Consider the following 14,949-nt stretch of genomic DNA (forward strand, 5'->3'; position numbering starts at 1 on the left):
ATTGGTAGCATCCTTATACAAAGCTTGTACAGCTTTCACCAACCACTCATCTATCCCTTGTTTCTGCATTGACCACCAGATAAGGGATTGGGGGACCCTGTCAAAGGCTTTCTCCAAGTCAACAAAAGCAGGGGTTTATCTTTGGCTAAGTATTTCTCCTGCAGCTGCCTACCAGAAATATAGCATCAGTGGTGCTTCTCCCTGGTGCCAAACTGTATCTCATCTAGACTAACTCTCTCTCTACTTAGTTGGGCTATGACTCTTCTCATAACTTCCATCACCTGATGAAACAATATGATACTTCTGTAATTATTTCTATGTAAGGCATCACCTTTACCTTTGTAGTAGGTGACTACAGTGCTACTACACCAGTCACTGGGTGTGACTCCTTTGTGAACCACCTGATTTACAATATGGGTGACTAGACCATAGCCCACACCACCAGATATTTTAAGCATCTCAACGGTGATTCCTGAAGGGTCAGGGGCTTTCACTCTATATCATTATTTGCTTTATCTACCAAGGTACTGTCATTTCAGGTAGCTGGTCCCTCAACTGGGTCAACATTTGGCAGATTCTCCTCCTCCCATTCATTCTCTTCATTTACCAGCCATTCATAGTGGCATTTCCAAGCCTCTTTCTTTGCAGAATCATTAAATGCAAGTGCACCTTCATCCATGCAGACACATATCTCTCCTACAACATTACAATTTTCTCTCACACACTATCTTGCAATCCGAAACACTTCAGTTCTTTGGCTCTCACATGGCTGAACAAACGAATACACACACACATACACACATATATGGCAGGTACGCACTGACATGGTCGCATGGTTACAAATTGACATTATAACCACATAGCTGTGGGTTTTACTATTAATTATGTCTGCATTTTAATCAAATCTCTTTAAAGTTATAGTCAAAAGTTTAGCAATAATAACAGAGCATAGATTTATATTTTCAAATATGTTTAGAATATGATAATTTAAAACATTACCAAGTCCTCAAAAATGTCTTTTTGATGCACATGTATAGTAACAAGAGTCTCAAACTTGGTACGGTCTACTTTGCTGAGTTCTTGCATTGTTACATTAATTAACTCATTAAGGATATCTCCAAATTTGTCGTTGATTGTTCCCATAATTTTCTTATCAACTCGAGCTCGACTGAGGGCCTCTTCAGAATCTCTGGTCCACATTATCTGTAAGCCTAACAGGCCAACCTACAGGCAAGATAAACAATTTCTCAGTTATGGTAAGCACGCTTATTGTAAATTGATATTATAACATAGTGCTATCATTTCAAATAATGTTTTGAATTTTCTGAATTCATGTTGCTAAAGTAACTTGATAGAAATATTTTTTAAAATACTTTTTTTTAGCATAAATACATTTAAATGGGTTATCATAATTACACAGAATTAAAATCATTAGCACTGATCATGCTGGCCTTCATTCATAATAATCAACCTTAAATTTTCCTTCTTCTCCTCCTCTTACTACTACTATTGCTGCCATTGCTGTCAGAACTAGTACTACTATGCTACTGCTGCTGTTGTTGTTGTTGTTGTTAAGCATCAAGATGGGTAAGGATGATTAGGTGATGGTCTAGGGCTTAGGGGCAGGAAACCCCAGACTTTGGTCGTCTTGTTGTAGTCGAGAGCTCTTCGTTGATGCCCGACACCACTGGGAGGTGGCCCTTGAAGTCACTGGAAATGGAGATCTCCAGGTCCAAATTCTTGAATGGCTGCTACTACTGCTGCTACTACTACATCATTATTGTTGCAGTTGTTATTTTAATGTAACCTGCTTCTGTATGGTGTAGAAGGTTGTCCATTTTGAGGGGATGATAAACACACCATGCTACCAAGTTTAACAGTGGAGTTCACTCAGTTGCATGAATTCAGTGGTAGTTTTTAGCAGTGGTCTTTTAGATCTATTCATGTGCCATCGTACTTTACACTTGCCTGCAATGCAAATGAAGAATAAGGGACAAAAACCTTCTAATCAATTGTCTCCCCTCTTCCCAGATAACTGTGAATTTTTCTCTATCCTAAGAACCCTTGCATCACCCCCAACACACAAGTCATATATTCCTTTCTGAGACGCGAATCTCTCAACTCTTATCTACAACATATTCCTACTGTTCAGGCTACATTCTTTCTTCAAAATTTACTTGAAAAGTTAGTTTCTGCACATATAGATTCCACTCCTTCTGTCACTCTCCTCTCACACTTGGATCTCAGTAATAACATCATCTAGCTACCTCAGTTCAGAGTTTCTCTCTCTCTCTTTCATTCTGCTAAGCATAAATCTATGAAACAGAATAGCAGTTTTATAAAACCATTCTATTGACATAGAATTATGTTATAATGTAACTATTGGTAGTTTAGTGGCCACTAAGAATAATGACGCTACTATTTCCATTATCAGCCAATATTTTAATGTTCATACTTTTATCAAGTTTTCCTTTTCGAAAAAAAAAAAAAAACTTAAGTAAATTCAGGTATTTTTTATGTTACTCCAAAAGAGTATAATAAAACCACAAACCAGATAAATTTTATCATTTTTTGCTCTCTCCCTGATGCATGTATGTCAATATTCTAGATATACAAAGAAAAGACAATAAACAGACAAACACAGACATAGGTTTGATTTTCTTTGCAATAATAATGTCATAAATGGTAATTTATTCCAATTTATTCATTTAAAAAAATCCTAAGATGTGATAAGAATTTTAAATTTTAACTGAGTAAATCAAACTATTGCTACAAGCACAACAAAAATATATGTACGAATGTCATTGAGAATCAAATACTTTAGATACTTATGCAAACATACATGCAGAAAAGATATCTCCTTTTACATTTACAATGATGTTGTCTGCATTAATAATATTATTGCTATAACATATTCTTTATTGACTGTGGAAAAAGAATCGTGAAGAGTCAGTTTTTTCATAAGTTTGATTATTTTATCATGATTTTAAATTCATGATTTATTGTATTTTTTAGCAAGAAAGACGCACATTTTTTGTAAAAACAGTACCTTGAAAATTACCATGTATATTCTACAAGGTTAATTGGAAGTTCTTGCTGTATTTAACATTACAGCCCATTAGGTATTAGTAAAGGTGTAATATCCAGTTTTTTTACAGGTTCTTTGCTAAAAATTTAAGATATGACAAACAACGAATGACTGGTGTTTGTTAAGTTCCATCCACACAATTGAGCAGTGGAGAGCTGAGTTTCGTTGCACACAAGGGATGGCAGGATGCAGTCATAGTTGAGTACCAGCGAGGTGGTCAATAATGGCAGGTGTGGTTTGATTATTGTTATTATTGTTCAGGTCACTGCTTGGAATCAAACTGGGAATCTTGGGGTTAGTAACTCGTGCTCTTAACCACTATGCCATATGCCCGTGGGCAATTATGGACTGAATGATTACAGGACATTTACATTAAAAAGCATAGTGTTGTGTACTACTCACTACTCGACCATGTGGACTGGGCTTTAATGAGTATAAAAAAATGAAATTTCCTACAGTTATATTTCCAAAATTAGGATGTCTTCAACATGACAGTATCTACCATGCCACAAAATAAAGTGGTTCACAAGCAAATCTCAGTTTCATTTCAGCATCTTGAATGTTTTCCAGCTTTCCATATCAATATAAGAGTCTATAAAAAATTATCCCTTCATTATATCACCAGTAAACTTCAATGTGTTGTGGTTTCATAGTAATTTGTTATTATCAAGTTTTTGCTTGGCTCAATTTCTACTGTAGGTACCTTTGACAACAATATTAATGCAAAGCCTAAAGCAGTGAGCTGGCAGTAATGGTTAGCTAAGTGGTCAAAATGCTTAATGGCAAATGCCACCAGGGTCAACTTTTCCTTTCATCCTTTTGTGGGAACGATAAAATAAAGTACCAGTTGAACATTGGTGTTGATGTAATTGACTTAGTTCCTCTCTCAAAACTGCTAGCTCTGTGCCAATATTAATTCAATGCCAATGTAAATTAATGTTAATGTGGTTCTCTATACCAATGCATTTGTCTTTTTTTGCTTTTAATGTGTTAATACCCTGATTCCCAGCTACATAAATGATTCTACAAGTGACGGACATTAATTTTGCTTCAATTATGTTGATGATAATTCTATTCAGCAACCAAATGTTTTTTCAGTTTTTTTTTTCTTTAACTTGTGGGTCTGGGGGAGGTTGGAAGTATAGGATCAAGGATGTCATGAAAATGGCTTGCTGGAAGGAGAGGAGCAGGGGAAGTCATGTGAGCAGAAGGGTGACTAGCACAGTCCTTTTTTGCTTTAGGCCGCTGACACTGATGATGACAATGGCAATAACAACAACAACGACAATAACAACAACCACAACATCGAAAAATACCTTAAGAATGAGAACCCAGGTTCGAAATTTCCCCAGGACACCTGATGAAGGCTGGAGGGTCACAGCTTTGCGATGTTTGTCTACCCTTATTTTCAGCGGGCAGCATGTTTCACATTTATATAACCAACCACAGCTGCATGGGATGGAGTACACGCAGTCTTTGGTCATATTCTCTTTTATGGGTGGTTTTACCCGAAGGAGATATTGGCGAAGTGTTGTATTACTCTTGAATACTGTCCTGATGTCATATGTCAACAACAACAACATCGAAAAATACCTTAGGAATGAGAACCCAGGTTCGAAATTTCCCCAGGACACCTAATGAAAGCTGGAGGATATATCAAATGTAAATAATTTCTCATCTCTTAAATATAGAACTGTATGAAATTAATAATCTGAAAACTGATTATTTCATCAGTTATTCCTTACTTTAGCTTGTAATTCCAGAATTTCTCCAGACATATCAATGGAAATGTCTTTTATTGATTATGGTTAATTAATGGCAAATGATATCTGATTCTACTTTTGACTTAATATTCATAAACCCATTTTAGTAATTAGTGCACAATATTCTCATCTTTATAATCAGAATAATGTTTGCATAATTAAGTTTGTGTGTCATAAGGAAAAGTGAATTTTAAAACTGCATTAAGCTCTTTGTCCTTGGACTTAAATATTTTTCTCTATAAAATTCAAATTGTCTAACCCATTGGAAATCAGATTCCTTGCTGTAAAACGTTGAATTTTTTCAAATAACAATTCATTTTGCATTATTTACATTCAACAGATATTTGTCCTCATTTTGTTTGTTGTTAACACGTTTCAGCTGATATACGCTCCAGCCTTCTTCAGGTGTCTTGAGGAAATTTCGAACATGGTTTATCATTCCTAAGGTATTTTTTATCCTCCTCCTCTACCACCGCCGCCGTTTGATTCCCAGTTTGATCCAAGCAGTGACCTGAACAACAATTTCAATCACTATACGTAAGGGGTAAAAAAGCTACCAGGGAAATTTTCCATAAAAAAAGTCTGTTAAAATCAGATACACTTACTTGAGCTGGATAAGCATTTTGAAACTCAATGAGCTTAAACATTGGATCACTAGTTGCAAAGTAAGAACTTCGGATAACTGCATGTAAAGAGTGGCGAGATACTCTCAATAAATCTCCCAGCCAAACTTCAACATTGCCCTGAAATGAAATGTGAATTTATGACAAAAGGGACAGCAAATAATTTCAAATACTTATAAAAATACCAATAGAATTGTATCCTATTTTGCATTCCACTGTTGATTTGATGCTGATAAATGAATGGCTCTTCCATGCTTTAAATAACTGTAATGCAATTGTATTGTTACGCTAGACATATTGAAAACATTTGACAGGATTTGACATGTTAATTACTTGATGAGACATTATGAAATTTCGGGAAGGATCCTTAGAATTCTTGAATGTTTTTTGAATGAATGTAACATGGATATTGCTGCAGGTGTCCATTAGTCTTCTACTTATTCTGTTTCACCTACCATTTCTCAAGATCTATTCTGTTCGTTCTTGTTCTTACTTTTTTACTAATGACCTTTGGGATGGTCTTACTGATGGCACTTCTTTGTATTCTTCCTTGAATAAGATATCTGATTTGTTGTAAGAAATAATTGGTTCACTCGAGCTCCATCTACATTTCATGACTGGTTGGGAGTCTCAGTGATTAGCTTCTTTCAACTATGCAAAAGCTAAGCTTTTTCCATTTATTGTTTCAGGAACTCTGATGTTGTTCCTATTTCTACGACTTTTCATGAGTTTTCTGATCTTCACCTTTTAACTCCGACGTCTGGCAGCTGACTTATCAGACACCCATAAAATTATTAACCATCTTACCAACAATAACTCTGAGCACCTTTTTAAACTCCATTTGTCTAACACCCGTGGACATGTTTACAAAGTCAGAAAATGGCACAGCTCCCATGACTTTTGGAAACATTTTTTCACGCTAAGAGTTGCTGAAGTATGGAACGAACTGCTGGCATCAGTTGTTAGTTGTCGGAGCAGTACATCCTTCAAAACTTCCATGCTTCCTGAGATTCGCCAACACTACACCTGATTTTCTCCCCTCCATACACATGCAAGCATGTATCTGACTCATACACTGTTCACTTCCCAGACATTTGTACATTACTGCATATGCTTTAGACGCACTTTTGACAAGTGGTGGTGCATCTAAGTACTGTATACAATAATTTCATTATTATTATTATTATTATTATTATTATTTAAGTTTAACTTTTTCCCAGAGATCTTACTATGTGATATCAATAGCTAAATCAATCACTAACAAGATTGCTTCTCTATACAAAGCTCATCATTATTTTTATTTTAAATGTATTCTTCATCTTTTTACCTTTTATTCACCTTATATTAAATACCTTCTATCACTTCTAATCTGGGCGTCTCTGCTGGTGTTCTTCCTCTCTCCTTAATCAAATTCCAAAACAAGTTTCTAACATAATTAGTACTGTTTTGGCAGTTAAACATCAACTCCCCTTTCACCAATAAAATATTGCTTCTTTATCTCTTGTCTAGAAATACATCCATGTGTGCTGTTCTGCCAGCCTATCTTCACTTATTCCTCTATTAAGGTTACTAAATGAGAGGCTCATTTTTCTCCTAATTCTAATCCTTTCACTCTTCTAAGAAGAGTTTCTACTCTAATAGTTTCTTTACTTGAACACCTGTCTTTAACAATTTTCTTCCTTCTTGTTACACATGAGATTTTTCTTTTAACAAAATAAGTGTTTTGATGCCTGTTTTATTGCTTGCTACTTGCCACCATTTTGGGAGGGACTTAAAAACAATTAGGATAGCATTTGCTGCTATATCAAAGATTAATATGATAAAACCACCTTTATCAAGCAAAGATTACAATTCTAATTTGTTTCTCAGAAAAGCCCGCAATGTTAGGATTTTGGTGGAGCATGAAATCTCATCTTATCTTACAAACATGAAATAGTTTGAGTATAATAATGACTTTATAAATTGTACACATTGCACAATATCAGTACTAAGAGATGTAAATGAGCTCATAATTCAAAATTATGGAGATACTAAATTTCTGTTGTGATAAGAATGTCTCTTTAGTGAAACAAATGGATGTAGCTTTCTTTAAATACATGAAACTAGGAATAATATGTTCATAAAATATGAAATAACATACAGATGATAATAAGAAATTTTGGATGAATTTATATGATGCTGTTGGATTTTCAAGTAATTGAGAAACACTTATATTTGTATTTTTTAAACAAGCTTTTAAATACAATAAAGTAAGAATCTTTGAACATAGAAACATATTTTACAAAAGAATTATACAACACCTGAGCAAGTACTGTTTCATCAAGAGTGACAGTTTCGTTTTCAGATGAATGTACAGACAAGATCTTATCATAGTTCTTTTCATCAAACCTCACTGATTTTATGTTGTCAAAACAACTCAACAGATGAGACTAAAAATACAGAAAAGATATATATAAATATGAAGTATATATCCCAACATGATACTACCATAAAAGTGATATCGATATAAATGAAGCAAGCAATCACTGACAGAAGAGATTATACCAATATATCATCTACTCCCACAGGTTTACAGGAATATATCGACAAACAAGATAACATTCAGCTCTCCCTGTAAGCATTTTGTATCTTTCCAGTGAATTGCCACAAATAAATTATATCAAAACCGTTGAATTAGTTGCTTTACATTTAATGTGGACTTTTATTGTCAAAAATAGACTCTGAAAATTAGGTCATATAAAGTGCATCTAATTCTTGCATCTCAAATTGATATGTTGAACACCATTTTCAAGTAACCATCAATCAACTATTTGCAGAGGGGTTTGTTTTTAGAGGGTTTTCTCTAAAGGATTCAGGTTTCGTCTGGATCATATTTATTAAATACAAACAACCATATTTCACTTATTGGCCAGAGTTGTTTCCATATCAAGAACACACCATGTCAAACAATTGAACACTCACAAACAGATACATCCATGTTTGTATATTAAACATTCCTGTTCTTGAATTTTCTTTCTGCTTGTTTTGGGTAATATTTTCTCACATATACATTTCCATTTGTAATGAACTGTCTTGTTTTGACACCACAATCTCAACATCTTTTTTTACTGAAAGTCTTATTCAGTAATCTTTCAGTACTTGGTGGTTGGTTGTTCCTTCTCGGGTCACGCCTGGCTCATAAGGGCCGGTTTTCTGGTTTCTTGGCGTATAGGTTCCCCACCTGGATGGGACACTGGTCCATCACAGGTGAGCTGCAAGATGCAGGAGGAAAGAGTGAGAGAAAGTTGTGGCGAAAGAGTCAGCAGAAGTTTCGTCATTACCTTCTGCCGGAGCTGCGTGGAGCTTAGGTGTCTCGTTCATAAACACACATATCGCCCGGTCTGAGATTCAAACCCGCGATTTCTCGACTGCAAGTCGGCTGCTCTAACCACTAGGCCATGTGCCTCCACTTTCAGTACTTACATACTAGTCAACTTTTGCTCTTTTCTGTATGCTTTCACAGTCTTCTTTATTACACAATATCAAACTTAACTGACTACATTTCTTTGTCCTGCCATACACACTTTGGTCTAAGTATGCTTCACATATTATTAATTTTGCATGCTTCATTTTATCGAGCAAGATTTCTAAATATTGCTTTTATGGTGAGAAATTGATTTGCAATCACAGAAATCACAGAAGGAAGAATTAGTAGTTGTAGGAGGAAGATGATAAGGAGACTAAAAATAAAGACTTATTCAAGGAATCTACAAGCTTCAACCTTTGCTGAGAATCCACGAACTTGTCTCAAGTTACCCAGGTAACAACAACCCTGCCAGCTCACTCTAAATATATTAATAAATTCCAATAATAAAGATGTAATGTTAATAACAATATAACTATAATGATACCCACTCCTCAAACATAATATAGACAGACAGACAGACAGATAGATAGACAAACATATATCATTTCATTTTCATTTCATCTAGTTTCAGCTCACGAGCTGTGGCCATATATTTATATATTGCATATTAATAATACCCATTGTTGGCTGTTTAGTCTCTTTACCTTATTTGAAATTACTCTTCTCTCACTGAGCATATATAGTGGACTATGGTTACTACATCATCATCATCATCATCATCGTTTAACGTCCATTTTCCATGCTTGCATGGGATGGACGGTTCGACCGGGGATCTGGGAAGCCAGAAGGCTGCACCAGGCTCCGGTCTTATCTGACAATGTTTCTACAGCTGGATGCCCTTCCTAACGCCAACCACTCCGTGAGTGTAGTGGGTGCTTTTTACGTGCCACCTGCACTGGTGCCAGGCGAGGCTGGCATCGGCCCCGGTCGGATTGGTGCATTTTACGTGCCACCTGCACGGAAGCCAGTCGAGGTGGCACTGGCTTCGGCCACGATTCAGATGGTGCTTTTTACGTGCCACCGACACGGAAGCCAGTCGAGGCGGTGCTGGCAACGGCCACGATTCGGATAGTGCTTTTTACATATCTCCAGTCCAGGTGTCCTGGCATCTGCCGGGTGCCAGTCATAGGATTGGTTCAATTTCGATTCCAATATATTTGCAATGTTTGTATTTAATAAATATGATCCAGGCAAAACCTGAATCCTTTAGAGAAAAACTCTCTGAAAACAAACCACACTACAAATAGTTGATACAACATAGTGGACTATGGTTACTACAACTCCAATTTATCTGCAGTGATTTATTTACCCTTCCTTATTTTCCCCACCCCTCCTTTTATTTCTACTATGAATGCTACATCTAATACTACAATTATCAAAATTAATTGTAGTATAATACTGTTTCACTTTGTGGTACAGGGACCATTATTTGCAACTCTAGATTGTTATTATTATATCTATAATAGGTAATCTGGGGATATACAGATGTTACTGTATGTAATATCAGGAGAAATTATATTGGTACAATGCTTATATTTTTATGTATGTGGGTTGGTTGTAAAGTTCATAGGCTGACCGAGATACTCTCATGGAATGTAATCCAAATGAGGGTTATTTTTTAACACTGTCTCCCTTACAGTTCACACATTTCTTCCATTGGTGTTACAGTATTTAGATCCCGATGGTGAAGAAGCTTTCATCCTGTTGCTCAAAAATGTCATCAACAGCAAATATGATGTCCATTATCACTGTGATTCTGGTCCCCACCAAGTGGTTGCCAGCCAATTGAGGCCATCACCATCTCTGCAGATGAAACGACCTTAGCCTTCTTTGGAGCAGGTAAGGAGGTGTGTTTACACTGCATGGATCAACCCATCACTCATCCCAGGTAAGGAACCATATCAGCATGAATGTCCTTGGAGCATGAATGTCCTTGGATAACATCATGCCAATTTTGTTCAATTTCAGGAGAAGTCACAACTAATTACTTCTGAAGTGTTCTTTGAACAGTCAGATGTCAGTTTACACGGAAAAAAATAAAGCAGTTATTAATAAGAAGAGATGAAATTAACACATGCAAGATTTCACAGCTCTAGCATCACTCCCTCATAGTGAATTTATGAATTTGTGATCCCATCCTTGTGTGTTAGTTTCATAAAAATTGATACATACCAAAATTACACATCATTCCTTCATACCTTCTCTCTATTATTTATGTTATTTTTATAATCTATAATATTGGATGATATGGGAAATACTTCCTTGCACTCTTCATACAACCATCCTCAACACACTCTCTTTCGCTCTCTCATTACATTGCAAGTTTATATGTGACACCAACTGCATTGGACTTGTTTGTACTCATTAATCTCCACTTTAATCCTTCTGCACATCCATTGTCATCCACTTAATCTTACCATTGTCCACCTCTACATTACCTATGACTGTTCCTCTCTTCCTTTTCACTTCAATCACTGTGGTTCTAATCCTTTAAACTGATGGACAATCAAGCAAAGAAAGTATAGAGTGAAGCGGTCTCTTTAATTCTATCATCAAAAATATGATAAAATGTAAAAATACACTCTATAAAGGGTATGAGAGGATATGCAGTTATATGGACCAAGCCAAAATAGAATTGATCAAACAAGACGTGATCCTCCTACACATATATAAGAGTAGTAGTTCCAAATAAAAACTTACTCATATAATGACAATTTGCTCAACCAAAAATGAGGAGGGTGTGTGTATGAGTGTGTACTATAATAATGCTTATTATTATAATTATAAAATATAATTATAAAAGCTGCTTATTAATTACTTATATGTGTGTAACTTTTATTAAACGAGACTAATTATTAAAGTCTACACTGCCAAGTAAATTCTTATAAATTCCAATTTCAATATATTTTTTTAAAAATCAAAATGCGTTTTACAAACATGGTATACACTACCAGAAAACCATTGGGAGAGCAATGTTTCTGCTAGTATATGTAATATATATATATATATATATATATATACATATATATATATATATATATATATATATATATATATATATATATGTATATACATATATATATACCTTAATGATTAAAGGGTACTAACAGGCAGTACCAGCATACTAAATATAGCAGTCAAAATGACTTTGCCACAAGTTTTCACTTAAACACAAAGTAGACAAATGAATGAGAATCCTAAGACCTTGTACCAATGATGAAAATAATCAAAAACTGAAAAGGTCAGACATACCCATATCACCTTGATTTTGAACTTTCAGAAATACTCTTACTTCATCTTCAGGAAGTCATTGTACACATTGGTTGAGATAAAAATAAACTCTATAACCCTGGGGTCAGTAAGATTCACTGAAGATGAACTAAGAGTATTTCTCAGTTCAAAATCACGGTGATATGGGTATATATATTTAAAACATCATCATCATCGTCATCTAATGTTTGTCTTCCATACTGGCATGGGTCAAACGTATCAACAGATTCTAACAAGTCAGAAGACTGCATTACATTCCAATGCATCACGTTTCTTTGGCTTCTATGGTTGGATGCCTTTCTTAACACCAACTTCAATACTATACACAGTGCCAGGAATTTTGATGTTCACTGTTACCAGAACATCTGTCTATTCCTGGATACACTAGAATCTCAAGCTTATGATGCACAAATTAGAGTGAAGAATGCTGTACCAATATTTGAGTATAAATAGCAATAATTTCTAAGGTATAAGAATAATACATTAACAGTAACAGAAAGAAAATGAAAGTAACTCACTTGAATTGTATGAGAATCACTAGCCTGCCCAAGGATTTCTAGCAGAGCTGGATCAGACACAAAAAAGAAACGAGGGAAAACCAATCTCTTCTTCTCAAGATAACCAGTAAGTGACCTCTGACACATCTCCAACTGCTCTAATAGATAAGGTAACTGCTGGGATAAAATATCATCACCAACACAGCAGGCTACAATATTAGGTATCTCGTGGGCACGTTGCATGATCCTCACCCAGGATTTGTCAATGGTGCTAAACCGCTTGGCTTCCTGAAAGCAAAAATAACAGAAATAATTTGAAATCAATGTTTTATTCCTAAATGTTCGTTCAATGTATGAACCACAAAGGCATTAAATTTATCTTTATTTGGGTTTTTTACAAAATCATAATTGTCTGCTTGGAGCAATTAAAGTGATATCATTTATAAATTGGAATATGAAATGTGTGTGATACATGCTTTAATTACACTGGTCAGCAAAATTAAAAGTATTATACTCGTTATGAATGCAAACCATCTTTTTGAGACTAATTTTTTTCATGCTGATTTCAAATTTTCACTCCATTTATATGCAACACGTATCAGTTTTTCAGCAGATACATGCAAATATTTTAACATATTTATATACATGAAATCACTAATGCAATAAATAAGGACATATTATTTTTAGAAAGTAAATTAGTTTATTGAATTAAAAATCATCACTATCATTCTACAAAGAGTGAATACACAAAAAATGGGTTAGACAAAACAAAGTTAGAACAACAGTGTTAGAAACATTGTAATTTGGATTTGCTGTGGTGTTCCTGATCTCGTTGATCATGGTAAAGTGTCCAGCAATATTTTCCTATCTGTCCTTAATATCAGTTCCCATATGCTATTTGTATCTGCACTTGGTTTTCTTAGGAGGTTGTTGTATCCTTGCATATGGGCTGTTTCTTTTAGGTTGGAGGTTATATCAGCCGAAACATTGTGTTAACAACAAACAAGAGGAGGACAAATATCCATCAAATGTGAATAATGTAAATAATGTGAATACTGTACAAAATTCCTCATCTCTTAAATATAGAAATGCATAGACATATTTGAAATCTGCATTAAAATCTACATTAGTTACACCGTGTTATATGCTTGATGAAACATGCTTGTTGACCAGTGTTATAAAACATTGATATCAAGGTTCATAGTGCAGAGTTCAAATTCTTAGAAAACTAACTTCATTTTCAATCAGTTTTATAGCTGAATCAATAATCAATAATTCATAATTAATAAAGTATCTTTGGCAATATGAGGTATAACAGGAATAGTAATGTTTCATAAAGCATAGAAGTACTATTAAAGTAGTGAAAAGAATGATGTGTAAAGTTTGTTGGTCATTTTATTCTCTATGGCTTTAGATGATATGAATTCAGTTGTTCAAGTGAAAAAAGCTCTCAGCTAATAATCTATGTTTCTCTGTGTAGGGAGGGGAACTTATATCTCTAACCTATTTAGGTTAAATAGAAGGTATAGTGTAGCATTGATTATGTTATGTGAACCATTAATTTGTAATAACAAACCCACATTCTGTTAACACTTTGAAGAATATTTGTCAGTTGCCAAAGTTAATGGGATAGCTCTTAGTAATGTACTAAAGTCATTGTCATCAATTTAAGATTGTGAGCCTTGATATGGTGTAATGCCATTAGTGGTATCAATAATTTCATTTAGATACCTTCTGGAAACATTCTAGTCAGTGTATTAATCTGTTTGTCCCTCTTGTGACATCCAAACTGAATAGATTTTTAGTCTCTGGAAGCATGCAGTGAACACTTTCAAATGCTTAGAATACTTATATCTTATCCATTTCAGGGCGATTTTCAAATCATCATAACTACCAATCACTAGTACTTAAATTTGTTATGCTCTTATGCTTAGCTGGCTGGGCAGCAGCACTCTGGATCTCTTTAACACAGACATTATTATGCTGTTCAAGAATTTGGACCTGGAGATCTCCATTTCCAGCGACTTCAAGGGCCACCTCCCAGTGGTGTCGGGCATCAACGAAGAGCCCTCGACTACAACAAGATGACCAAAGATTTTTTGTATTTTTCCAAGGTCTGGGGTCTCCTGCCCCTAAGCCCTAGACCATCACCTAATCACCCTTACCCATCTTGTTGCATAACAACAACAACAACGACATTATTATCACAGAATCACTGACAGATAAAGCACTTTATCAATGTTATTAAGCTTTGAAACTTTTGTAACTCACTATGCTTCCATGTGACAATAGATTCCAGTTA

General features: G+C 35.0%; 1 protein-coding gene across 1 annotated transcript in view; it reads right to left on the bottom strand.

Annotated features, from left to right (window-relative positions):
- The window catches only part of LOC115215439 (dynein heavy chain 5, axonemal-like), a 370,977-nt gene that overhangs the window by 215,755 nt on the left and 140,273 nt on the right, over nt 1–14,949 (bottom strand). The window contains exons 25-28 of the mRNA XM_036506013.1: nt 12,669–12,935; nt 7,775–7,903; nt 5,457–5,594; nt 1,000–1,224 (exon numbers count right to left, since the gene is read on the bottom strand). Of these exons, the coding sequence (XP_036361906.1) occupies nt 1,000–1,224; nt 5,457–5,594; nt 7,775–7,903; nt 12,669–12,935 (759 nt within the window). The remainder of the gene's footprint in view (nt 1–999; nt 1,225–5,456; nt 5,595–7,774; nt 7,904–12,668; nt 12,936–14,949) is intronic.

The sequence above is a fragment of the Octopus sinensis genome, linkage group LG9, assembly GCF_006345805.1.
Source record: "Octopus sinensis linkage group LG9, ASM634580v1, whole genome shotgun sequence".
In the NCBI taxonomy this organism is placed as follows: domain Eukaryota; kingdom Metazoa; phylum Mollusca; class Cephalopoda; order Octopoda; family Octopodidae; genus Octopus; species Octopus sinensis.